At 35.1% G+C, this 26,475-nt stretch overlaps 2 protein-coding genes across 2 annotated transcripts; one reads left to right on the forward strand and one right to left on the reverse strand.

Moving 5' to 3' along the window:
- Positions 1-453: 453 nt before the first annotated feature.
- Positions 454-9,919, forward strand: LOC116114708 (L-type lectin-domain containing receptor kinase IV.4-like). Its single transcript, XM_031400842.1, has 2 exons — positions 454-940; positions 9,483-9,919. The coding sequence occupies exons 1-2, from the start codon at positions 454-456 to the stop codon at positions 9,917-9,919; spliced, it is 924 nt and encodes a 307-aa protein (XP_031256702.1).
- A 15,975-nt stretch (positions 9,920-25,894) lies between these two features.
- On the reverse strand, positions 25,895-26,475 carry LOC116114718 (18.2 kDa class I heat shock protein-like). Its single transcript, XM_031400847.1, has one exon. The coding sequence runs from the start codon at positions 26,473-26,475 to the stop codon at positions 26,011-26,013; it is 465 nt and encodes a 154-aa protein (XP_031256707.1). The 3' UTR covers positions 25,895-26,010.

The following is a 26,475-nucleotide window of genomic DNA, read 5'->3' on the forward strand; positions in this document are numbered from 1 at the left end:
AACTTATTTAGAGAAAGTTTAGTGTCATCAAACTAAAGTTCACCCCAGGAGCTCGTAAATGAAGTTATCTTCTTACAGTACAAAGGTTTTGATCTTGACTCCAACAGATTAACCAAATAACAAAATTCTCTTTGAAATTTTAGAAATAACATAAATCTCTTTATCTAATGTGATGTTAGAATCTATAATATGATGGGTTAATAAATATTTACCTAATTGCTTCTCGATTATTTATTTTAACTAATAAAAACTTGACAACTGGGAGATTTCTCTTATTATTATATCTGTTAAAAGATTATTGTTATTTAATTATAATTAAAAGGAGACTTATGAGATTAGCCTTTCCGTATTAGGAATTCGTACGAAGTTAAAAGCATCATCTCTCACGTTGTACTCCACAGCTAATTCATTACCCAATAGTGCACCCTTTTTTCTTCCTTCCACTCAAAGAACATGCAAGACCCAGGACCCTTTTTTACACAGCTTGATATTTTGGAGAACGAAACGGACCTTGATTCCAATAAAACAGGTTTTCCGAGGAATATTCGAAAAACAATAACGAAGCTGGCATTGGTACTTTTTGATGCTGAGATACAGACATCACAGAATAGTCTGGCAGAGTCTTCACAGATGTTGGATGATGCTGCTCGTCTGTTGAGAATATTGGCAAGTGACAAATCCAAGGTACGCAAATTCGCACCTTCTTATCAGATCAAGAACCTTATAAAAAAGTTAGAAGCAAAGGCAGCTACTATTATACGTGACTATAATCAGATTGCGCCTGTCATTAGGTGTGATTATCCGAGTGACTGGGTAGCAAGTGACACCTTCGTGGATACTTCCGAAGTTTTCGGGAGAGACGCTGATAAGGAAAATGTTATAAAGTCTTTGCTGAAACGAACCGATAATTTATCTGTAACTGCTATAGTTGGGACGGGAGGTATAGGAAAAACCACCCTAGCCAAACTGGTTTATAATGACAAAAGGATAGCTGATCGCTTTGATCTCAAAATGTGGATATGTGTACCTCCGGACCTTGATGCACGTATCTTGATGCAACGAGCTTATGGTTTTGTAACCGAACAAAATTGACACAACCTGTTCCGAATTTCCTCATCCCGTAGGATTCGGGCGCTCCCACAAGACTCGGATACCCGAGACGTGCCATGTAGAAAAACTGCGAAACCTGTTTAAAGACATATTTTTCCTGAATAACATCATATTATTTCCATTTCCAACATCTCAAAAAAGACATGCATCATCTTTCGTTTTACAAAAGAAAAGAGTTAGGGAAACTTTTGGTATCAGGTTTTCCACTTATACTACACATTCCAAAATATGAAACAAAAGGAAATACATGAAAAAAAAAAACATACACCATCTATCATTTTACAAAAGAAAAGATTTAGGGAAACTTGTGGTATCAGGTTTTCCACTTATACAACACATTCTAAAACATAAGCAAAAGGAAATACATGATGGGAGACATGAGTTTTTGAAACGGAAGTCCAGAAATACAATACGACATAAATATAAAACCCATATAAAAAGATGTTGACGCGTGGCACAACCTTGAGCGGAGACTCACTGCTCGGCACGATCTTCGGGAGGTCCTGGTGAGGGGGGGAAAACATTTAAAAAAGGAGTGAGCTGAAATACTCAGTGAGTGGGGGAAAGGGGAGCTTTATAAAAGTTCTTAAAAAAGAAATAATAATAACATACAACAATTCTTAAGCAAATTCTGATGATAATATAATTCTATGAATATGCAATGGAAACAACCATCCCATTCACGTATGCAATATGTGATTTATTTCTAACCATCCTGCACCCAGTAAACTGTACTCTGACTTACTTCCTTTAACTGTATCGGATTTTGAATAAAACTTCAACATTTGGTATTAGAAACTCTCACCACAACTAGTACGCTGGGGAAAATTTGTCATACCTGGTGGTCGTCCTGCTTGCAGGCAGAGAGAGGAATGTACCTGTCATACTCGGCAAGATCTATCATCGCGCAGGCAGAGCCTCTGAAACTGTCATACCTGACAGACCACTCAACGCCTAGGTAGAGCACTGATAACTGTCATACGCATGCATAAAGCCATAAACTAGATCTGATAATATGTAACTCTAGGGGATGGGTACTTCGTAGGGTGGTTTTAGCACCACAACAATCTCATGCATAATCTCAAGTAACGTGTAAATCAAGAGCATATTATGTATGCGCTTATAAATCATACATATATGATATAATATTCAAAAATCACATATAGGGGTGAAACTACAATTTTCTAAACATGTTTCAAAAACTGACGGTTTAACCCAGATTAAAAATTACTTCAACATCACATGATCTTAGCATATGTCCGATACAAATCATAAGCAAATATCACTTTTAAAAGTCAAAACTCATATAACAAATTATAATTATAATTAAATCCAAGAGCAAAAATAATAATAATAATGATGATAATAATAATAATAATATAAGAATATTTCATATAAGGATAAATCATGCCAACATATGAGATTTCATGGAAAATAGGGGGTAAAATGTAGGTTTTTAAAGCATACTTTCAAAACTGACGAAAAGCACCCTATTTGCCCTTTTTACCGAGAAAATTATTTACCAACATCACAAATCTCAGTCCTTTCTTTAACATGCTGTCCAGTCAAGAATGCAGTTTAATACCCAGCAATAATTTCATCAAAAACACAAGTCAGCCATCATCCTAATATGTATCCAGCCGAGTGCAAGTGGTTACAATTAACAAGCAAATGCATCCCACTTAAAAACTCAATCAAGCACTTCAAAGATTCGTCCAAAAACAAGTAAAAGAAAACCATTTAAGCAGTCTTCACAAAATAACAAGGCTCTCAACAAGACATTAATATACAAGCATGAGTCTTGTGTTTTTAGGAAAGATCTGGTGACATGCAACAGAAATCAGCTTTGTTAAATTCAGATCTGAGACACTTTCACTCAAAAACTTGCTCAGCCGGGACATGCTAAGGTAAAGTTTTAGCAAGCTTCATACTCAAATCAATTTCTAGCAAGCTATTTTCAACCAACACAATATTATGCATGCAGCCGAAGCAAATGTAACAACACAAACCAGTAAACTTTCATTTTTACAACAAGATTTCGGCCACCAACACAATCAACACGTTTCAACTCAATTAGCCAAAAGCAAACTAGAATAAATATCTCACAAACATCATACTTGTAAAGATTTTTACAAACAATGACCTGCAAGGGCATAAGTTTAAGTTTTTAAGGAAAACGGTTTAGATCCACTCACTATTCTAACTCAGCCGAAGCTCCCTACACTCTCCTCCACTCTTCTCTCTCACTTTACCATTTTCAGCCGAACCCATTCTCCTCTCTTCTCCTTTTTCTTCTTTTCTTCTTCTTTCTTTCTATCCTCTCTTCTCTCTTTTCTCTCTTTCTCCTTTCCTTTCTTTCTTCTCTTCTTTCTTTCCTCCTTCTTCTTTGTTTTTTTTTCTTCCTCTGCTCTCGTTTTCTTCTTCTTCATTTGGGCGAACTACCCAGTTTTTATTTTCTTAAAAACTAAAACAGTTTTCTGAAATGATAATCTGCCCCCCAAAATTCTCTTAATTACTCTAAACCCGCCACATAAGGTTATCCTTACAATAATGTCCAGATTTTTCCCTCTGGATACATGCAAACCCATCAGAATTTATTTCTTTGTTTTCAACCCTTAACACAAACTTTAAAAACTGACAGAAATACCCCTTTCTTACAACAATACCATAAAATCAAATAGAAAGGGAATTAAATAACTAAATAAAATTCATGCCATTACTAAATTAGAAATGGGGTTTTACAAATACTTTTTAAACTTTTTTCTTTTCTTTATTTCCTCTCTTTTACTCTCATATTATATTTTTCTTTTGGTTGGATACTCAAGAAATGCTACTCCTTTGGATTACAAGGTAAGATGATACTAATTTTATTTTTATTTTTTTACTTAAAATTATTTTTTTCCTTTTAACTTTCTTAATTGATGAAAGATCATGAGTTATGAGTTTTTATTGAGTTTAATAAATAAGTTTGAAATAACTCCTAGATTTTGATATGAGTTTTGATTTAATCTTGTCTATGTTGAGGTATGAGTTAATTAATTGTTGTTTTAAGTAGGGTTTAATAAATTGTGGTTAGTTATTGAGTTAATTTTAAACATGGTTTAAAGAATTGATGAAATCTTAAGTTATAGAGATTTTGGGATTTGGTTTAATTTTGATATATTGGTTAGTTGCTTGACATTTAGAGTTAGATTTAATGAATTTTCATGGGTTTATAAGTTGAATTTTATTGGGTTAGTAGAAATTGTTTGAAAAACCTAAGTTTGTGTTGTTTTTTAATTGTAATTGCAAATAAATTATATTTCTGATAATAAAAATTCTTTTATTTTTTTTAGTTATGGAGAAGTTTTTTATCAAAAGAAAGTTTTCTAATGAGAAACCATCAATTGAACAAAACATAAGGCTTCAGGATAGTGTTCACAATGAGCTTATGAAATCTAATTCAAGACAAACATATATTAAGTTTAACTTGAGTAGTCTTCCTCCAGATCCTAGATTAAGGATTAAATTTTAGAATATCATCCTAATGATAGAGACAAAGTGAGAAAGACATTCTTGCAAAAAGGACCTTGCCAACCACACAATCATAATTTTAAAAAGCGAGCAATTGAGAATTTGATGCATCGTTTTAATCCCATTTAATTTAGAGAATATGCAAATTAATTAGATTACAGTGTAGAAAAGGAGGGTGTTTTTGTTTGTGTTGTTATCTTTTTGAACATAAAATTAACATTGATATTACCTGTTGCGACTACAAGTGTTGAAAGAGCATTTTGTGCGATGAAGATTGTGAAAAATCGACTACGAAATCGAATAGGAGATCAATTATTAAATTATTGTCTTATTATATCTACTGAGAGAGAGAGATGTTTGATGGAATTATCAATGAAACAATTATACAACGTTTTCAGAATATGAAAAATCATTGAGAACAATTGTAGAATTGATAATTTGGTCTATATAACTTTTATAAGTACATTTTTTATGCTTATTACTTCCGTATATATTTTATTGTAAATTTATTAACTTTGATGTTTTGAATCCACTAACTCAAAATACTGACTACGTCAGTGAGATTAACCCTTTATTACTAACCAAGATATCCAAAATTAATCTGTCAAAATTCTGGACCAAATTTTGACAAATTAATTTTGGATGAAAAGCGAAAATCTATTATCACTTATGTCAAGGAATTTTGACAAATTAATTTTGGATGAAAAGCGAAAATCTATTATCACTTATGTCAAGGGAGAAAAAAAGGAAATCAATAATATACAGATTGAGCTCACAAGAGAAGTAGGATTTTTCCATATCATATGCATTCCTTTTCTTATATGGCTCATAAATGTGTGTGCAACATGGTTATTTTTTAAACTTTAGGCATCTGTTTCTAGAACAAGCTAGAACATGTAATACAAAGTTACAATTAGAGGTTACCTATAAATTCTGATTATAAATATTCATGCTTATTACAAAAAAAATAGCAACATCATTACTCATCCTCTAAAATTATTCTTTAACTAAATACAAATGAACTTGAAGAGAATGAATTATTCTTTTCAAAAATAAATATATAAAAAATATAATAGTGATAGTAAGATTTTTGGCCATTCATGAGAGCTTCAAATCGCATGTTAGATCACCAATCTCTTGTTCCCATGTCATCTCAGGTCGAGCTCGTTATGCACTCAGGTCGGCTCATTATGCTCTCAGATAGAGCTCGTTATGCTCTCATATCACATTCCTAGCTCTCCACACTTGATCGCGCCAAAATGTTCAAGCTCTTCAGTTCGAGACTGCAACCTATAGTGCAACAGCCATCCAGATCAAAGACCTTAGTTTCTAAAGTGCGACTACGCACTCCAAAAACTGGAGGGCTTCTGTTATGCCTAAAAAGTCACGCTTATGTTAGCTCAATAAATGTCTTTTTTGTGCTACTGCCAAGCCCATACCTTCCAAGATATTCATACCAACCCTTCCTCATTTCAAGAGATGAATAACGAAGAAGCTTTCATGTGTCAGGCAACTTGCAAAACACCATTACATTGACCTCAAAGGTGTATAAATTGACACCTTCTCTCCTGAAAGGGAGGTTGGCATATGAGAGCTAGGCATAATTTGAGCTCAATCTTTCTCTCTGTAAACACTGTATTTCTTCATCTTTGTATGCCTTAGGGCAAAATCCAGAAATAGTCAGAGATCAATAAAATAACAATGGATGTAGGATATGCTTTAAGCATCCGAACCACTTAAAAACCCTCTCTATCAGTCTATTATTTATGTTTTTACAACTATATAATCTTACCTCCATATTCGAATCTCATGGGTCCATCACGTTAATTTCTAGGGCTCTCTTAGCACTTGCACGTGCGAGTCGTTGACGTCCAAAATCAAGCGTCAACAAGTTTTATCCTTGAATTGAATTGTTGGAAATTAGAAGCCAATAAAATCAATTTTCAGGCTTCTATTTCATAAGATAAAGAAGGAGAGATGAATTTGTGTAAAAGGAGAACAATTTATTCATTGACCTCAATAAGACATACATCTAACATTCCTTTTTTTAGGTTTTAAAAGCATAACTAAAAAAACTTACAACAATAATTACAAGAAGTTATAGAGTATAAACTTAAATAACTTATTTGATTTTATCTAAATTGAATTCTAAACCATGCCTCGACACAGTGCTAGGCATCAAGCATTTTGGAATTTTAGTTCCAGCTTCTTCCTTGTGTGCCGCGGCATGCTTCCTTCTACTTGTGTGCTCGGCATAGTGCCACGGCACAATTCCTTCTACCAAAACGTTTATTATTTAATAGAAATGATCGTTTTTTACTAGAGTTCTGCAAGCGTATGGATTCATGCAAGTAATCCGCTTGAGTAACATATATCGAACCCTGGAGAATATACTAGTTACCAACTACCAAATAAACTATTCTATTACTAGTTGATTAATAACCTTTAAAGAATGAATCAAGCTAAAATTAACAAATTAAAGAAACTAAAAACTAAAAGGAAGCGAATTTAAATAACAAATTCAATGCAAAGCATATGACTAACTTGAGCACAAATTTCATACCAATTTACTCCTATGTATTGCAATTAATGCTAACAATAGTGAGTTTTTTCTATAAGCCAAACTCCCTAAAATTCTAATAACTTTCTCTCGAACAATTCAGATTAACCAGGCACGTAACCACATAGTAGCTGTGGGTTTAATTGAATCCCACTGAATTTTTTAAAAATTTAAAAAAAGTATTAATAGTTTATAGATTTTACAATTTTAACCCTATTTAACTTCATGTTGACCCCACAAAATAAATTATTAATTAATACTACACGAACCCTTCCCGAATTTCCTCATCCCTAGATTCGGGTGCTCTCAAAAGACTCGAGACCCGAGACGTGCCATGTAGAAAAAATTGTGAAACATGTTAAGGACTTACTTTTTCTGAATAACATCATAGTATTCCATTTCTAACATCTCAAAAAAAAAAAAAAAAAAAAAAAAAAAAAAAAAAAAAAAACATACACCATCTATCATTTTCAAAAGAAAAGATTTAGGAAACTTGTGGTATCAGTTTTTCCACTTATACAACACATTCTAAACATAAGCAAAAGGAAATACATGATGGGAGACATGAGTTTTGGAAACGGAAGTCCAAATACAATACACATAAATTAAAACCCATATAAAAAGTTGACGCGTGGCACAACCTTGAGCGGAGACTCACTGCTCCACCGATCTTCGGGAGGTCCTGGTGAGGGGAAAACACATTTAAAAAAGAGTGAGCTGAAATACTCAGTGAGTGGGGGAAAGGGAGCTTTATAAAGTTCTTAAAAAAGAAATAATATACATACAACAATTCTAAGCAAATTCTGATGATAAATAATTCATATGATAGCAATGGAAACACCCATCCCATTCACGTATGCAATATGTGATTTATTTCTAACCATCCTGCACCCAGTAAACTGTACTCTGACTTCCTTCTTTAACTGTATCGGATTTTGAATAAAACTTCAACATTTGGTATTAGAAACTCTCACACACAACTATCCGCTGGGGAAATTTGTCATACCTGGTGGTCGTCTGCTTGCAGGCAAGAAGGAATGTACCTGTCATACTCGGCAAGATCTATCATCGCGCAGGCAGAGCCTCGAAACTGTCATACCTGACAGACCACTCAACGCCTAGTAGAGAACTGATAACTGTCATACCATGCATAGCCATAAACTAGATCTGATATATGTAACTCTAGGGATGGGTACTTCGTAGGGTGGTTTTAGCACCACACACATCTCATGCATAATCTCAAGTAACGTGTAAATCAAGAGCTATTATGTATGCGCTTATAAATCATACAATATATGATATAAATTCAAAATCACATATAGGGGTAAACTACAATTTTCTAAACATGTTTCAAAAACTGACGGTTTAACCCAGATTAAAAATTACTTCAACTCACATGATCTTAGCATATGCCGATACAAATCAAAGCAAATATCACTTTAAAAGTCAAAACTCATATAACAAATTATAATTATAATTAAATCCAAGAGCAAAATATAATAATATGATGAATATAATAATAATATAGAATATTCATTAGGTAAATCATGCCAACATATGAGTTTCATGGAAAATAGGGTAAATGTAGGTTTTTAAAGCATACTTTCAAAACTGACGAAAAGCACCCTATTTGCCCTTTTTAACCGGAAAATTATTTACCAACATCACAAATCTCAGTCCTTCTTTAACATGCTGTCCAGTCAAGAATGCAGTTTATACCCAGCAATATTCACAAAACACACAAGTCAGCCATCATCCTAATGTATCCAGCCGAGTGCAAGTGGTTACAATTAACAGCAAATGCATCCCACTTAAAAACTCAATCAAGCACTTCAAAGATTCGTCCAAAAACAAGTAAAGAAAACCATTTAAGCAGTTCACAAAATAACAAGGCTCTCAACAAGACATTAATATACAAGCTTGAGTCTTGTGTTTTTAGGAAAGATCTGTGACATGCCCAGAAATCAGCTTTGTTAAATTCAGATCTGAGACACTTTCACTCAAAACTTGCTCAGCCGGGACATGCTAAGTGTAAGTTTTAGCAAGCTTCATACTCAAATCATTTCTAGAAGCTATTTTCAACCAACACAATATTTGCATAGCAGCCGAGCAAGTAACAACACAAACCAGTAACTTTCATTTTACAACAAGATTTCGGCCACCAACACAATCAACACGTTTTCAACTCAATTAGCCAAAAGCAAACTAGAATAAATCTCACACATCATACTTGTAAAGATTTTTAAACTATATGACCACGATAGCAATCCGCAAACCACTAACCTTGTGGGAACTGTAGGTTATTTGGCTCCAGAGCTCATTAGAACTGGAAAGGCAACTACCAGCACGGATGTATTTGTTTTTGGGGTTTTCATGCTTGAGGTGGCTTGTGGAAGGAGGCCTATAGAGCAACAAGGTTATGGAGTGGTATATTTGGTTGAATGCGTAATCAATTGCTGGAAAAGAGGAGCTATCATCAATGCCAGTGATCCAAGATTAGAAGGTATTTATGCAGAGGAGCAAATGGAGTTGGTACTGAAACTAGGGCTGTTTTGTTCACACTCTAACCCCGCAGCAAGGCCTAACATGAGACAGTTGATGCAGTATCTGGACGGCGATGCTACATTGCCAGATATATCACCTAATAGCAGTTCAATGGATGTGTTCATAAATAGTAATGAAGCTTCTAATAGTGGAATGTCATTTCCCACATTGTTTGAAAGTAGTTCTGTGTAGACCATGTCTACTTGTGATTCAGTCCTCATAGAAGGTCGTTGAATCAAATATCTTACTTGCAATAAAGCCTTTCTTTGGACTAATCATGGTACATGTAAAAAGAAATATTGTTTCTAAAACTTTTTGCGAGTTTCTAAGACCGATAGTTCTTGTACATTTTTACTTGTTATTGTATTATGTGAGACAATGTGGTTTGACTTTCCAAATATTGATTTGTAAATAAGACTATTAAAAAACATATAGGAGATCCAAATTCTCATTTTCAAGTGCACCTGAAGAAGGGGATTGAACTCTTAAAGCATATGAATTGACTTTTAACATATTTTGTGCCGCCAGGTTTTATTTGGTACCTCTTCCGCCAATACCATGCAATACTCTACCTAAATTTCAAGCTAAAATTTTTTAATACGCAGCTATCAATTACACGCAAGATTCAAAATTGTTGATGTCCAGATATGAGGTCAGCTAATCTAATTCCGTCATCATGTTATCAGAAGGGAGTATATAGAGACTTGAAGTAAGACATTTAAATAATTAACATACCTAACTCCTTAAATAAAATAATATTATAATAACATCACAAAAAAGAAGCAAGATATTAGCATATAATAAAGAATGGTGTTTTTTCAACCAAGTAGTTGAGAAACACTGTGATCTACAAATTAGTCTGAGTTCGCTTCTGCAGATTCGATGTATCATGTGACAGATATTAAACTAGATAGTTATGCAAAATGATAAACTAAATTTACATTGGTTCTTACTATTTGTTAGTAGAAGATCACTTTCATTACATTGACCTCAAAGATGTATAAATTGGCACTTCTCTTTCCGAAAAGGAAGGCTGGGCATATAAGAGCTATACATAGATTTGAGCTCAATTCTTTCTTTCTGTAAACACTGTATTTCTTCATTTTTGTATGTCTTATGGGCAAAATCACAGAAATAGTCAGAGATCAATAAAATAACAGTGGATGTAGGATTTGCTTTAAGCATCTGAACCACTATAAAAACCTCTCTTGTCAGTCTATTATTTATGTTTTCTGCAACATATATACTCTCAGCTCCATATTCGAATCTCATGGATTCATCACATGCAATTTCTAAGGCTCTCTTACCACTTTGCACGTGTGAGTCGTTGGCGTCCAATATCAAGTGTCAACAGTTTGGTGGCCTGTGTAGGTCTCAAATCTACGTTAGAATTCTCTAATCGTGTGGCCAGATGCAGATCACACACGTCAAATTTCTCCAATCGCGTGGCCAGATCGTCGATCGCACGCGTTAGAATTCTCCAATCGCGTGGCCAGATCGCACGCGTCAGAATTCTCTAATCACGTGGGCAGATCGCCGATTGCACGCATCAGAATTCTCCAATCGCGTGGCCAGATCGTTGATCACACGCATCAAAATTCTCCAATCGCGTGGCCAATTTGCAAATCGCATGCATCAGAATTCTCCAATCGCGTGGTCAGATCGCACGCATTAGAATTCTCCAATCGTGTGGCTAGATCGCAGATTGCACACGTAAGAATTCTCCAATCGCGTGGCCAGATCATCGATCGCACGTGTTAGAATTCTCTCCAATAGCGTGGCTAGATCGCCAATCGCACGCGTTAGAATTCTCCAATCGCATGGCCATATCACAGATCGCATACGTCAGAATTCTCCAATCGCGTGGCCAGATTGTCGATCGCAAGCGTTAGAATTCTCAAATCACGTGGCCAGATCACAGATCGCACGCGTTAGAATTCTCCAATCGCGTGGCCAAATCGCAAATCGCCCGTTAGAATTCTCTAATCGCATGGTCAGACCACACGCGTGAGAATTCTCCAATCGCATGGCCAGATCACCGATCGCACGCGTCAGAATTCTCCAATCGTGTGGCTAGATCGTTGATCGCACGCATCAGAATTCTCCAATTGTGTGGCCAGATCGCCGATCGCATACGTCAGAGTTATCTAATCACGTGGTCAGATCGCAGATCGCACGCTCAAGTCGTCTTGATCTTTAGCTTCAAATCGCATGTTTAGATCACCAATCTCTTGTTCCCATGTCGATCTCAGGTCGAGCTCGTTATGCACTCAGGTCGAGCTCATTATGCTCTCAGATAGAGCTCGTTATGCTCTCATATCACAGTCCTAGCTCTCAGCACTTGATCGCGCCAAGAATAGTTCAAGCTCTTCAGTTCGAGACTGCAACCTATAGTGCAACAGCCATCCAGATCAAAGACCTTAGTTTCTAAAGTGCGACTACGCACTCCAAAAACTGGAGGGCTTCTGTTATGCCTAAAAAGTCACGCTTATGTTAGCTCAATAAATGTCTTTTTTGTGCTAGCTGCCAAGCCCATACCTTCTCAAAGATATTCATACCAACCCTTTCTCATTTCAAGAGATGAATGAACGAAAGCTTTCCATGTGTCAAGGCAACTTGCAAAACACTCATTACATTGACCTCAAAGGTGTATAAATTGACACTTCTCTTCCTGAAAAGGGAGGTTGGGCATATGAGAGCTAGGCATAGATTTGAGCTCAATTCTTTCTCTCTGTAAACACTGTATTTCTTCATCTTTGTATGCCTTATGGGCAAAATCACAGAAATAGTCAGAGATCAATAAAATAACAATGGATGTAGGATATGCTTTAAGCATCCGAACCACTATAAAAACCTCTCTTATCAGTCTATTATTTATGTTTTTTACAACATATATAATCTTAACTCCATATTCGAATCTCATGGGTCCATCACGTGTAATTTCTAGGGCTCTCTTAGCACTTTGCACGTGCGAGTCGTTGACGTCCAAAATCAAGCGTCAACAAGTTTATATCCTTGAATTGAAATTGTTGGAAATTAGAAGCCAATAAAATCAATTTTCAGGCTTCTAATTTCATAAGATAAAGAAGGAGAGATGAATTTGTGTAAAAGGAGAACAATTATATTCATTGAACTCAATTAAAGCATACATCTAACATTCCTTTTTTTAGGTTTTAAAAGCATAACTAAAAAAACTTACAACAATAATTACAAGAAGTTATAGAGTAATAAAAACTTAAAATAACTTAATTTGATTTTATCTAAAATTGAAATTCTAAACCATGCCTCGACACAGTGCCTAGGCATCAAGCATTTTGGAATTTTAGTTCCAGCTTCTTCCTTGTGTGCCGCGGCATGCTTCCCTTCTACTTGTGTGCTGCGGCATAGTGCCACGGCACAATTCCCTTCTACCAAAACGTGTTAATTATTTAATAGAAATGATCGTTTTTACTAGAGTTCTGCAAGCGTATGGATTCATGCAAGTAATACAGCTTGAGTAAACATATATCGAACCCTGGAGAATTACTAGTTACCAACTACCAAAATAAACTATTCTATTACTAGTTGATTAATAAAAACTTTAAAGAATGAATCAAGCTAAAATTAACAAATTAAAAGAAAACTAAAAACTAAAAGGAAGCAGAATTTAAATAACAAATTCAATGCAAAGCAATATGACTAAACTTGAGGCACAAATTTCATACCAATTTACTCCTATGTATTGACAATTAATGCTAACAATAGTAGGTTTTTTCTATAAGCCAAACTCCCTAAAATTCTAATAACTTTCTCTCGAACAATTATCAGATTAACCAGGCACGTAACCACATAGTAGCTTGTGGGTTTAATTGAATCCACTGAATTTTTTAAAAATTTAAAAAAAGTATTAATAGTTTATAGATTTTACAATTTTAACCCTATTTAACTTCATGTTGACCCCACAAAATAAATTATTAATTAATACTAACACGACCCGTCCCGAATTTCCTCATCCCGTAGGATTCGGGTGCTCTCACAAGACTCGGATACCCGAGACGTGCCATGTAGAAAAAAATGTGAAACATGTTAAAGGACTTACTTTTTCTGAATAACATCATAGTATTTCCATTTCTAACATCTCAAAAAAAAAAAAAAAAAAAAAAAAAAAAAAAAAAAAAAAAAAACATACACCATCTATCATTTTCAAAGAAAAGATTTAGGGAAACTTGTGGTATCAGGTTTCCCTTATACACACATTCTAAAAACATAAGCAAGAATACATGTGTGAGACATGAGTTTTTGAAACGGAAGTCCAGAAATACAATACGACATAAATATAAAACCCATATAAAAGATGTTGACGCGTGGCACAACCTTGAGCGGAGACTACTGCTCGGCACGATCTTCGGGAGGTCCTGGTGAGGGGGGGAAAACATTTAAAAAGGAGTGAGCTGAAATACTCAGTGAGTGGGAAAGGGGAGCTTTAAAAGTTCTTAAAAAGAAATAATAATAACATCCAACAATTCTTAAGCAAATTCTGATGATAATATAATTCTATGAATATGCAATGGAAACAACCATCCCATTCACGTATGCAATATGTGATTTATTTCTAACCATCCTGCACCCAGTAAACGTACTCTGACTTTCCTTTAACTGTATCGGATTTTGAATAAAACTTCAACATTTGGTATTAGAAACTCCACCCACACTAGTACGCTGGGGAAAATTTGTCATACCTGGTGGTCGTCCTGCTTGCAGGCAGAGAGAGGAATGTACCTGTCATACCGGCAAATCTATCATCGCGCAGCAGCCTCTGAAACTGTCACCCTGACAGACTCAACGCCTAGGTAGAGCACTGATAACTGTCATACGCATGCATAAAGCCATAAACTAGATCTGATAATATGTAACTCTAGGGGATGGGTACTTCGTAGGTGGTTTTAGCACCACAACAATTCATGCATAATCTCAAGTAACGTGTAAATCAAGAGCATATTATGTTGCGCTTATAAATCATACATAATATATATATTCAAAAATCACATATAGGGGTGAAACTACAATTTTCTAAACATGTTTCAAAAACTGACGGTTTAACCCAGATTAAAAATTACTTCACATCACATGATCTTAGCATATGTCCGATACAAATCATAAGCAAATATCACTTTTAAAGTCAAAACTCATATAACAAATTATAATTTAATTAAATCCAAGAGCACAAAATAATAATAATGATGATAATATAATAATATATAAGATATTTCAATAAGGATAAATCATGCCAACATTGAGATTTCATGGAAATAGGGGGTAAAATGTAGGTTTTAAAGCATACTTTCAAAACTGACGAAAAGCACCCTATTGCCCTTTTTACCGAGAAAATTATTTACCAACACTCAAAATCTCAGTCCTTTCTTTAACATGCTGTCCAGTCAAGAATGCAGTTTAATACCCAGCAATAATTTCATCAAAAACACAAGTCAGCCATCATCCTAATATGTCCAGCCCGAGTGCAAGTGGTTACAATTACAAGCAAATGCATCCCACTAAAAACTCAATCAAGCACTTCAAAGATTCGTCCAAAAACAAGTAAAAGAAAACCATTTAAGCAGTACAAAATAACAAGCTCTCAACGACATAATATACAAGCATGAGTCTTGTGTTTTAGGAAAGATCTGGTGACATGCAACAGAAATCAGCTTTGTTAAATTCAATCTGGACACTTTCCATCAAAAACTTGCTCAGCGGCTATGCTAAGGTAAAGTTTAGCAAGCTTCATACTCAAATCAATTTCTAGCAGCTATTTTCAACCAACACAAATTATGCATGCAGCCGAAGCAAATGTAACAACACAAACCAGTAAACTTTCATTTTACAACAAGATTTCGGCCACCAACACAATCAACACGTTTCAACTCAATTAGCCAAAAGCAACTAGAATAAATATCTCACAAACATCATACTTGTAAAGATTTTTACAAACCAATGACCTGCAGGGCATAAGTTTAAGTTTTTAAGGAAAACGGTTTAGATCCACCACTATTCTAACTCAGCCGAAGCTCCCTACACTCTCCTCCACTCTTCTCTCTCACTTTACCATTTTCAGCCGAACCATTCTCCTCTCTTCTCCTTTTCTTTCTTTTCTTCTTCTTTCTTTCTATCCCTCTTCTCTCTTTTCTCTCTTTCTCTCTTTCCTTTCTTTCTTCTCTTCTTTCTTCCTCCTTCTCTTTGTTTTTTTTTCTTCTCTGCTCTCGTTTTCTTCTCTTCATTTGGCGAACTACCCATTTTTTATTTTCTTAAAAACTAAACAGTTTTCTGAAATGATAATCTGCCCCCCAAAATTCTTAATTACTCTAAACCCGCCACATAAGGTTATCCTTACAATAATTCCAGATTTTTCCCTCGGATACATGCAAACCCATCAGAATTTATTCTTTTGTTTCAACCCTTAACACAAACTTTAAAAACTGACAGAAATACCCCTTTCTTACAACAATACCATAAAATCAAATAAAAGGAATAAAATAACTAATAATTCATGCATTACTAAATTAGAAATGGGGTTTTACAAATCTTTTTAAACTTTTTTCTTTTCTTTATTCCTCTCTTTACTCTCATATTATATTTTTCTTTTGGTTGGATACTCAAGAAATGCTACTCCTTGGATTACAAGGTAAGATATACTAATTTTATTTATTTTTTTACTTAAAATATTTTTTTTCCTTTTAACTTTCTTAATTGATGAAAGATCATGAGTTATGATTTTTATTGAGTTTAAAAATAAGTTTGAAATAACTCCTAGATTTTGATATGAGTTTTGATTTATCTTGTCTTGTTGAGGTATGAGTTAATTATTGTTGTTTTAAGTAGGGTTTAATATTGTGGTTAGTTATTGAGTTAATTTTAAACATGGTTTAAAGAATTGATGAAATCTAAGTTATAGAGATTTTGGGATTTGGTTTAATTTTGATATATTGGTTAGTTCTTGACATTAGAGTTAGATTTAATGAATTTTCATGGGTTTATAAGTTGAATTTTATTGGGTTAGTAGTAAATTGTTTGAAAAACCTAAGTTTGTGTTGTTTTTTATTGTAATTGCAAAATAATTATATTCTGATAATAAAATTCTTTTATTTTTTTTAGTTATGGAGAAGTTTTTTATCAAAAGAAAGTTTTCTAATGAGAAAAACCATCAATTGAACAAACATAAGGCTTCAGGATAGTGTTCACAATGAGCTTATAATCTAATTCAAGACAAACTATATTAAGTTTAACTTGAGTTAGTCTTCCTCCAGATCCTAGATAAGGTTAAATTTTAGAATATCATCCTAATGATAGAGACAAAGTGAGAAAACATTCTTGCAAAAAGGACCTTCCAACCACACAATCATAATTTTAAAAAGCGAGCAATTGAGAATTTATGCATCGTTTCGTTTTTAATCCCATTAATTGTAGAGATATGCAAAAATTATTAGATTACAGTGTAGAAAAGGAGGGTGTTTTGTTTGTGTTGTTATCTTTTTGAACATAAAATTACATTGATATTACCTGTTGCGACTACAATTGTTGAAAGAGCATTTTGTGCGATGAAGATTGTGAAAAATCGACTACGAAATCGAATAGGATCATTATTAAATTATTGTCTTATTAATCTACTAGAGAGAGAGATGTTTGATGGAATTATCAATGAACAATTATACAACGTTTCAGAATATGAAAAATCATTGAGAAAAATTGTAGAATTGATAATTGGTCTATATAACTTTTATAAGTACATTTTTATGCTTATTACTTCCGTATATATTTTATTGTAAATTTTTTACTTGATGTTTTGAATCCACTAACTCAAAATACTGACACGTCAGTGAGATTAACCCTTTATTACTAACCAAGATATCAAAATTAATCTGTCAAAATTCTGGACCAAATTTTACAAATTAATTTGGATGAAAGCGAAATCTATTATCACTTATGTCAAGAATTTTGACAAATTAATTTTGGATGAAAAGCGAAATCTTATCACTTATGTCAAGGAGAAAAAAAGGAAATCAATAATATCGATTGAGCTCACAGAGAAGTAGGATTTTTCCATATCATATGCATTCCTTTTCTTATATGGCTCATAAATGTGTGTGCACCTGGTTATTTTTTAACTTTAGGCATCTGTTTCTAGAACAAGCTAGAACATGTAATACAAAGTTACAATTAGAGGTTCCCTATAAATTCTGATTATAAATATTCATGCTTTTACAAAAAAAATAGCAACATCATTACTCATCCTCTAAAATTATTCTTTACAAATACAAATGAACTTGAAGAAATGAATTATTCTTTTCAAAAATAAAATATAAAAAATTAATAGTGATAGTAAGATTTTGGCCATTCATGAGGCTAAGATCCTGAAGACACTAGTTTGATGGAATTTTGGCATTAAACTGACGTTATAAGCTCTACTAATTCATTCAAGGAATATTAAAGATCCACCTTTCTTGTATACTAACTTCAGTTTTTCTTTCAATTCTGCTGCCTTCTGCCTCATCTCCTCCCCTTCTTTTTCCACCATCAGTCCTTTATCGCTCTCTCTATCTTCCCTCTTTCCATCATTCTCCAACTCAACCCATTTCTCCATACATGGCTGATGTACCTTGTGTTCACCTTTGATCCCAAACATGGCCTACAATCATTGAAACCCCTTCACTTATACTTTCAATGGTTGAATTCCAACCCACAATGCTCCAAAATCCTCCCACAGCAGTATGTGCCATACTTCTTGTTGTGTGCCCCATTCACTATGTAGCCTCTTTCTCCAGAGTCACTTTAAATTCATCAGGCACCAATCAGTAGTTTCGCTCCTTATAGGATCTGGCCTAATCACCCACAGGAAGGTTGCTTGGCTGTTGGTTAGGCCCAAGCCATTTCTGTTATCTCTTTGGCATCCACGGATGCTATGCTTCCAAAACTTACATAATAACTGAGTTGTGACCTTGCTTGTTAAGCCATGAGATGCAACTGCTGTCCTCTTTCCAGTAAGCTACTAGAGGACGCCGAAGCAATTTTGTGCATAGGACCTATTGACAAGTTTGGAACTCGGAATTGTTGTTGATATTGTGCTAATGATGATTGTTCAAGGCAGTCCATACTATTCCAAACGATTGCTGAAGATGATCCTATATTGCTCAGTATAGCTATTAGTTGCAGAGTGGGATCTAAATCATCGAAAGTGTTTGATGGTAGATCCTTGAATCGGAGGAGATGAAGCCCAGGCACTAACTCTGTTGAGTTGGAATCTGCATTTAAAAAGTGGTAGTTTCAAGCTTCAGAAATCATCACCAGCGGAGGTATGCTACAAATTGATCTACAAAATTAAGACTTGAAATACTATCACCCTTTCACGTAAAGGAAACATGATAAAATTAGTTCATTGTGTTAAACTGTGAGCATTACAATTGTCACTAGCACATATTCAGTGAAAACAATATGGAGTTCTTATACCTTGTGGGGGAATGTAACCTTCCTCTTGGAGTCGAGGATATGCAAAGTACGTCAGCATAGTGGTAACACTACCAGTTTGTAAGATGATGCTTGGTAGCTTCAGGTGACTAGACACTGCTTCTGCAAAGTACATGAGTGCATCATAAATTATGCAGGGGAGTTCGTCTTGCTGCTCCTGTTTTCCTATCATCTGACTTAGAAATTCCTGGAATGGGGCTCTACAGTTCAAGTTAAGACTTGACATGAAAGCTAAAAAATCACGAGGGATGTCAGGTTTGGATGGTATGCCATCTGGCAGAGATTGGAAGATAAAATCAGGATGATTGGAAGTTTGAGGAGAATTGAATTGGGCATGAGCAACTGTGATGGAGAAACCTTTGGAGTGAAGGATGGTGCCTAGCTGAAGCATGGGATTTATGTGTCCTTGGAATGGAGATGGAACTAGCACCAGTTTTCTGTATCTCCACCCTTGTTTTTCCATCTCTCTCTTCTACTTAATTTTTTTTTTTTTTTTTTTTTTTTTTTTTTCCAGGGAGATTTATCTCTGCAGCTAGTTGAAATTTGGCCTCAAACAAGTAATGGTAATCAATAAAATTTGTAGGATAGCTACATATGTAGAAACTAAAATAAAAAGAAGGATAAAATAAAGAGAGAAGGCCAAGAGAAAGTTAATAAAAGCTTTTATTGAAATGGGAAATACAATAAAAAATCTTGGTGAGAAGCATGCGTGCTTCATCTCAATCACATCAGCTATTTAACGACCTATTCCACTAAGCCACTTCTCACAAATCTCTCCAACCACTCACATCATATTTATCACTACTACCACTACTAAAATCTTATCTAGATAAAAACAAAACAAAGCAACCCAAGCCACTTTCTACCATGAACAAGCCTCACCTGATAGCTATTTGACTTGGTAAACAAAATGAATAAAATAAATAAATGAACCACAATCACATCGTGTCATATGTTTAAGTTGCACTAATTTTTGACACTCCCCCTTAGTGCAAGCTTACGATCAACAATACCTAGAGCATCTCAGAAATCTTCACACTTAGGCCTTGCCAAAGCCTTAGTAAATATATCAGCCACTTAATTGCTGGTGTGAATGCCTTACGGCTCAATCTCTTGATTCAATACTTTTTCATGAACCTAATGATGCTAGACCTCAATATGCTTTGTTCGCGTATGGAAAACTGGATTTGATGCAAGTTTGATAGCACTTTCATTGTCACCATTGATCTACACAACATAGTTAACTTTGCATAGCATGTCTCCGATCAACCCCTTCAACCAAATGCATTCTTGTGCAGCCATGGTTGTTGCCACATATTCAGCTTCAGTGCTAGACAAAGCAACAACAAATTGCTTCTTGCTACACCAGGAAATCACAGTTGAACCAGTGTTAAAACAATAACCTGAAGTTGAGCGACGATCATGTGTATCTCCAGCCCAATTTGCATCAATGAATCCACTCAACAAAAAATTATTACATCTCTTATATAAAAGGCCATGATTGAGAGATCCTTTTATATAACGTAAAATTCTTTTTGTCGCATCTAAATGAGGAGTTCTTGGATCTTGCATAAACTGTGAAACAACACCAACAGAATATTAAATTTCTGGCCTTGTGATGGTTAAATATATTAAGCTTCCAACAAGTTGTCAGAACTTTTTAGCATCCTTCAACAGCTTCCCTTCATCTTTCTTCAACTTGAGATATGACTCCATAGGAGTAGCCATTTCTTTTGACTCCCCCATGCCAAAACACTCCAAGAGACCTTTTGCATATCCTTTTTGAGAAACAAAATAACCTTGATCTGATTTTTCTACTTTTAGACCAAGGAAACATCCAATCTCTCCCAGATTTTTCATCTCAAAACACACAGATAAATTATTCCTTAAATGAGAAATTTCTGATTCATTATATCATGTTATTATCATATCATCAACATTTAATAATACCAACAGATGCATATTTGATTCTAATTTTATGAACAAACTAGAATCTGAATTAGAAACTTTAAAGCCACAAAAGATGAGATATTGAGCAACTTTACCATACCAAGCACGCGCCGCTTGTTTTAGACCGTAGAGTGCTTTCTTTAACCGGCATACATGATGTGGAAATTACTTAGAGACAAAACCTTGGGATTGCTCCATAAATGCTTCACGATCCAACTCTCCATAAAGAAATGCATTATTTACATCAAGTTGCCACAACTTCCAATCTTTAAAAGCAGCAAGCGAAAAAATTGATCTCATCATCACCATCTTTGCTATTGGACTAAAACTCTCCTCGTAGTCTAATCCATAGCTTTGAGAAAAACCACGGGCAACTAAACAAGCTTTCAACCTATCAATCGTCCCATCTGATTTTTTCTTCAACCAATAAACCCATCTGAAAGTGACTGGCTTAGAATTTTCTGGTTTGGGTACTAACTCCCATGTCTCATTTTTGTGTAATGCTTCAATTTCTTCTTGCATTACTCTTTCCCATTTTAGACAGTCTTTGGCTTCCTCATAGCTTGCTGGTTCTTCTGCACTTAAAGCTCCTATAAAGAAACATGAGGTCACTGTGCAATGATTAAGTTGTACCTCATAATCTTTGAGATAATCTGGCTGCCTTGTCTCCCTTGTTGATCTTCTCACTGCTTTGTTTCTCACCATCTTCTGGTCTTTGAATATTCTACCTTGGAGATTCATTTTTTGTTTCATCATTGCTAGGTGCTTGCAGATTAATTTTAGGAGATAGAGGCTCAAAGTTGTCTTGATCATCATCAAGAGCAATATTTTTTACCACGGGCTTTTGAGCAAAACATAGAGATGATACTTCATCAAACACCACATCTCTGGAAGTAACAAATTTATTTGTTCTTGGATCCACACACCTCCAACCCTTACTATAAGAGTCATAGCCAAAAAATACACATTTCTTTGCTTTCGAGTCAATTTTGGATCGATTAGATATAGGAACATGAACATAACAAATAGAACCAAATACCCGAAAATAATTCACATTTGGTTTTTCACCATATAAAATCTCAAAAGGAGATTTTTGTGTACCTGGCCACGAAGGTAACCTATTTATCACATGACATGCACACTGAATAGCTTTTGCCCAAAGCTCCTGAAGAAGATTCTTCTCATGCAACCATGAAAGACAAACTGAAGCAAGATATATGACCAAGTTTCCTTTCTACAACTCCATTCTGCTGAGGGGTATCTAGACATGTCATTTGATGAAGAATACCGTTGTCATCACAAAATTTAAAGAATATCACTCCGCATACATTTTATTTTCTTCCTGAAATTCTTTTCAACAACATCCTTGAATTCCATAAACTTGGATAATGCTTCACTCTTCTCTTTCAAAAATTTCACCCAAGTGAACCGTGAGTGATCATCCACCAATACCATAACATAACAATGTTTGCTACAGCTTGGTGCTCTCGTTGGTCCCATCAAGTTTGTATGAACCAATTCAGATAAGGTGGATTTGCGATTTGATGAACTTTTGAAAGGAAGACGATGTGATTTGCCATATTGGCAACCTTGACAAATCACATTCTCACGTACATACTTCAAAGTCAGTATGTCATCTATCAACTTTTTAGAAGAAATCTGTTGCAACATTTAGTAGCCTACATGACCCAACCAAGCATGCCAAATTGTGGCACTATTGATTTGGCTTGTTTTCTTTACATAGGCTTCACTTGCTGACATAATGAACAGAGAACCTTTCTTCTCATCAGTAAGAATAACATCAGCAGATATATCTTTCACATTATCAAGCACCTTCACATCATTTGGACCAAACAAAACATATTTTCTAGAATCAGCAATTTGAGAAACTGAAACTAAATTTTTCTTCAAACCTGGAACATGATAAACATCATTCAACTTAACACTACTAGTTCTTGTATCATCAGCAACATCGATTGTCACAACACCTTCTTTTGCTACCAGATAGGTTGAGTTATTTGTAGTAACAATAACCCGCTATCCATGGTGTTGACGCATTTCTGAGAACAATGTGTCATTTCTGGTTACATGGTGTGAACAACCTAAATCAATTATCCACTCCTCTTTGTCTTTATTGACATAATTAACAAGAGTTTGGACTGACATTTCTTCAACTTATCTCCTTCACTTGCACATACAACCCACTTTTCTTCATCCAACTCAGGCACTGCAACATCTTCCCTCATTATGCCAGCATAATCATCAGTTACTTTTGCACCAGCCTGAGCAAACAGTTCCACTACAGCAGGCAACATACCATAGTATCTCTTCAAATCATTAACCAATTGTTTGCCACTTGTTAGATCCTGAACATGCCATACATATACTGGAGGAACCAAATCATCAACTGTTGCCTCCTGCCATGCATGTTGCCCATCCCTCATCTGGTGCTTGTAAGCTTGGCAATTCCTCACTCTGTGACCCTTAGGCCCCACTTGGACCTCTGAACAGTATCCACAGGTTTGGACAGCATACTTCTGCATGAGTTTGGATGGTCCTGACCGCATTCTCTCCCATGCCTCCATACCTCTAACAGCAACATCTGGATGGATGTCAGAAAAACAGTATGCCTTCATTGAACTACATTCGTTAAGCCAGATGACAAAACATTGAAACAACGAGGACATAACTCTATCCAATTTCACTCGGCTAGAGAATCAGATTGGGAAAAAAATGAAGAGGTAGATTTTATCAAAGTCATTAATAAAAGATAATAGCAACAAGAAGGGGTCTAGAGTAATCTAAGACACTGAGTATATTTTGGCACTGCAGGGAAGAGTCAAAAGTCAAATTCTGGCCCAAATTTTGGATGAAATGCGAAAATCTATATCACTTATGTCAAGGGCCAAAAAAAAAAAAAAGATTCCATATTATACATACAATTACCAGGCAAATAACTTTTGAAAAGCATTAAACTAATTTCATATGCTTAAGAAATCATTTTGTTACAAAGTCTAATCAATAACACCACAACCATTCACAAATTATTCGAGCACTACATTGTGTAAAAAAGAATCAACAATCTTCAAGAGTATCCACTTATGATTCAACATTTTACACAAACTGGGCATCTTACGACAAGTGGTACCACAGAGAATCACTATCAAGNTCTGGCTGCATAAACTTCATGAGCAATTGGTATCAATTCCTTGACCAATAATCCATTTTCTGGAGGCCGTAGAATCTTCTCTTTCACCATCTGCCGCTGTTTCTTTTCCCTTCTAGCTAAACGCTTAAGTTCATTAATACTTGTGACCAATGGTTTCCGCTCATTTTTCTTTAGCTTCCTTGGGAACTCTGTGCGGATCGATCCAGTAGAGTACATACCACATGGATGCTTTAACTTATTTATACCAATAATGTTTGCATTAGAATTTTGCATAATCAAATCATGCAAATTCACAAGGCTTTGAATTCGTCTAGGCAGCATTGTTCTCATAAGAACTTGTTCTGGTATTCAAGATCAGACATTCTAATGTCAGAACAAGAAAGCAACCAGGAATTAAAGAAGTACTAATTTACAGGAAAAAAAATGTAAACCCAAGACAAGTGTGCCATATCCATATTATACATACAATTACCAGGCAAATAACTTTTGAAAAGCATTAAACTATACATTTTGTTACAAAGTCTAATCAATAACACCACAACAGTTCACAAATTATTCAAGCACTAGATTGTGTAATAAAGAATCAACAATCTTCAACAGTTTCCACTTATGATTCAACATTTTACACAAACTGGGCATCTTACGACAAGTGGTACCACAGAGAGAGAATCACTATCAAGGGAAAAAAAAAAAAAAAAAAAAACACTTCAAACGCAATCCCATCGGTTAGTTATGCATTTTGTCAAACAGTTTACATGCAAAAGTGAAAATACAAACCTATAACATAAACTCTTAATAACCCATGTGGCCCATAGGCTTGTTTCGTGGGTTCAACAAAACGACGGGGCGGGGCCGGATTTCCCATTCCCCGTCCCCGTTAGATGTATCCATTCCCTCCCCGAATTGTTATATTCTATTAGTTAACATTGAATAAGACCCAGATCAAACAACAGCTAAGGTTCAACACAAAATGCCGTTTCCCGTTGCGTCCTCCCACTTTTCGTCACTTTCTCAGCTACCAAACGGGAACTAAACATTTTAAAAACTAATCTTTCTACTTCCAGTATTCTCATCGCCCAAATTACAAAACCCATAAGCTTAAAAAATCTTCACTTTTTTGCATTTTTTCTAAGCAACCAAACATTAAAAAAAAAAAAAAAAAAAGAAAAAAAAAGCAAAATACATTAAAAACCAAACCAACCTTAAAGCTAGAGAGAAGACCCGATTCATAGAGGGAAATATAGTTGAAAGGAATTGGAGATACCATAAAGTGTTGGATTTTAGCTTGGGCAAATTTTAGGGTTTGAAGATGAAAAGCGGGGCTGAGATAGCGACGGCAAATTCTGGAACTTTGGGTAACATTAGAAAAATTAGTATAGACTATTATCTACAATCAAGTAAGATCCCTATAATTCATAAGGTCATCAAGGTTTATAAATAACATTATTAAATATTAATACAACCTTCAAATTACTGAAAACCTTAGATATTATAATACGATAATTGTTTAACATACTATTTTTACAATACATAGCACGTTATTGAGTTCTTGACATATCATTACGACGAGTTACATTATTAATTCTTAGCAAAACTCCCTTGCATTCACATTAATTTTATATAGACAATCCATATCCATAGCATTGTTCTAAACAGAACATTCAGTGTTTTAACCAGAGATTTGAATAGCCTTGACGTCAGGTTTCTTAACCTCAACTTTAGGAACAGTAACGGTCAAAACTCCATTCTCCATAGAAGCCTTGATTTGATCCATCTTCACATTCTCTGGTAGCTTAAACCTCCTGGAGAATTTCCCACTACTCCGTTCCACACGATGCCATGTGTCGTTCTTGTCTTCCTTCTCTATATTCCTCTCTCCGCTAATCTGAAGCATCCTCTCATCTTCGATCTCCACCTTCACTTCTTCTTTCTTGAGCCCAGGAAGATCGGCCTTGAACACGTGAGCCTCCGGGGTTTCCCTCCAGTCTATCCGGGTGTTGACAATAGCAGAGGTTTCTTGAGGGAAACGAGTGGAGAGTGAAGAAAAGTCCTTAAATGGATCCCAAACATCCAGAGAGAAGGGATCGAAGATGCTGCTGCGCTGGTTGCCCAAGAAGCTCGGAATCAGTGCCAT

This window comes from Pistacia vera, unplaced genomic scaffold (genome assembly GCF_008641045.1).
Source record: "Pistacia vera cultivar Batoury unplaced genomic scaffold, PisVer_v2 Contig720, whole genome shotgun sequence".
Classification (NCBI taxonomy): Eukaryota; Viridiplantae; Streptophyta; class Magnoliopsida; order Sapindales; family Anacardiaceae; genus Pistacia; species Pistacia vera.

Excerpts from the sequence above, each read along its gene's own strand:
- LOC116114708 (XM_031400842.1), top strand. The coding sequence starts at position 454 with ATGCAAGACCCAGGACCCTTTTTTACACAGCTTGATATTTTGGAGAAC. Across the intron at positions 941-9,482 it reads TGCTATAGTTGGGACGGGAG|GTTATTTGGCTCCAGAGCTC; the intron begins GTATAGGAAAAA and ends TGGGAACTGTAG.
- LOC116114718 (XM_031400847.1), bottom strand. The coding sequence starts at position 26,475 with ATGGCACTGATTCCGAGCTTCTTGGGCAACCAGCGCAGCAGCATCTTC.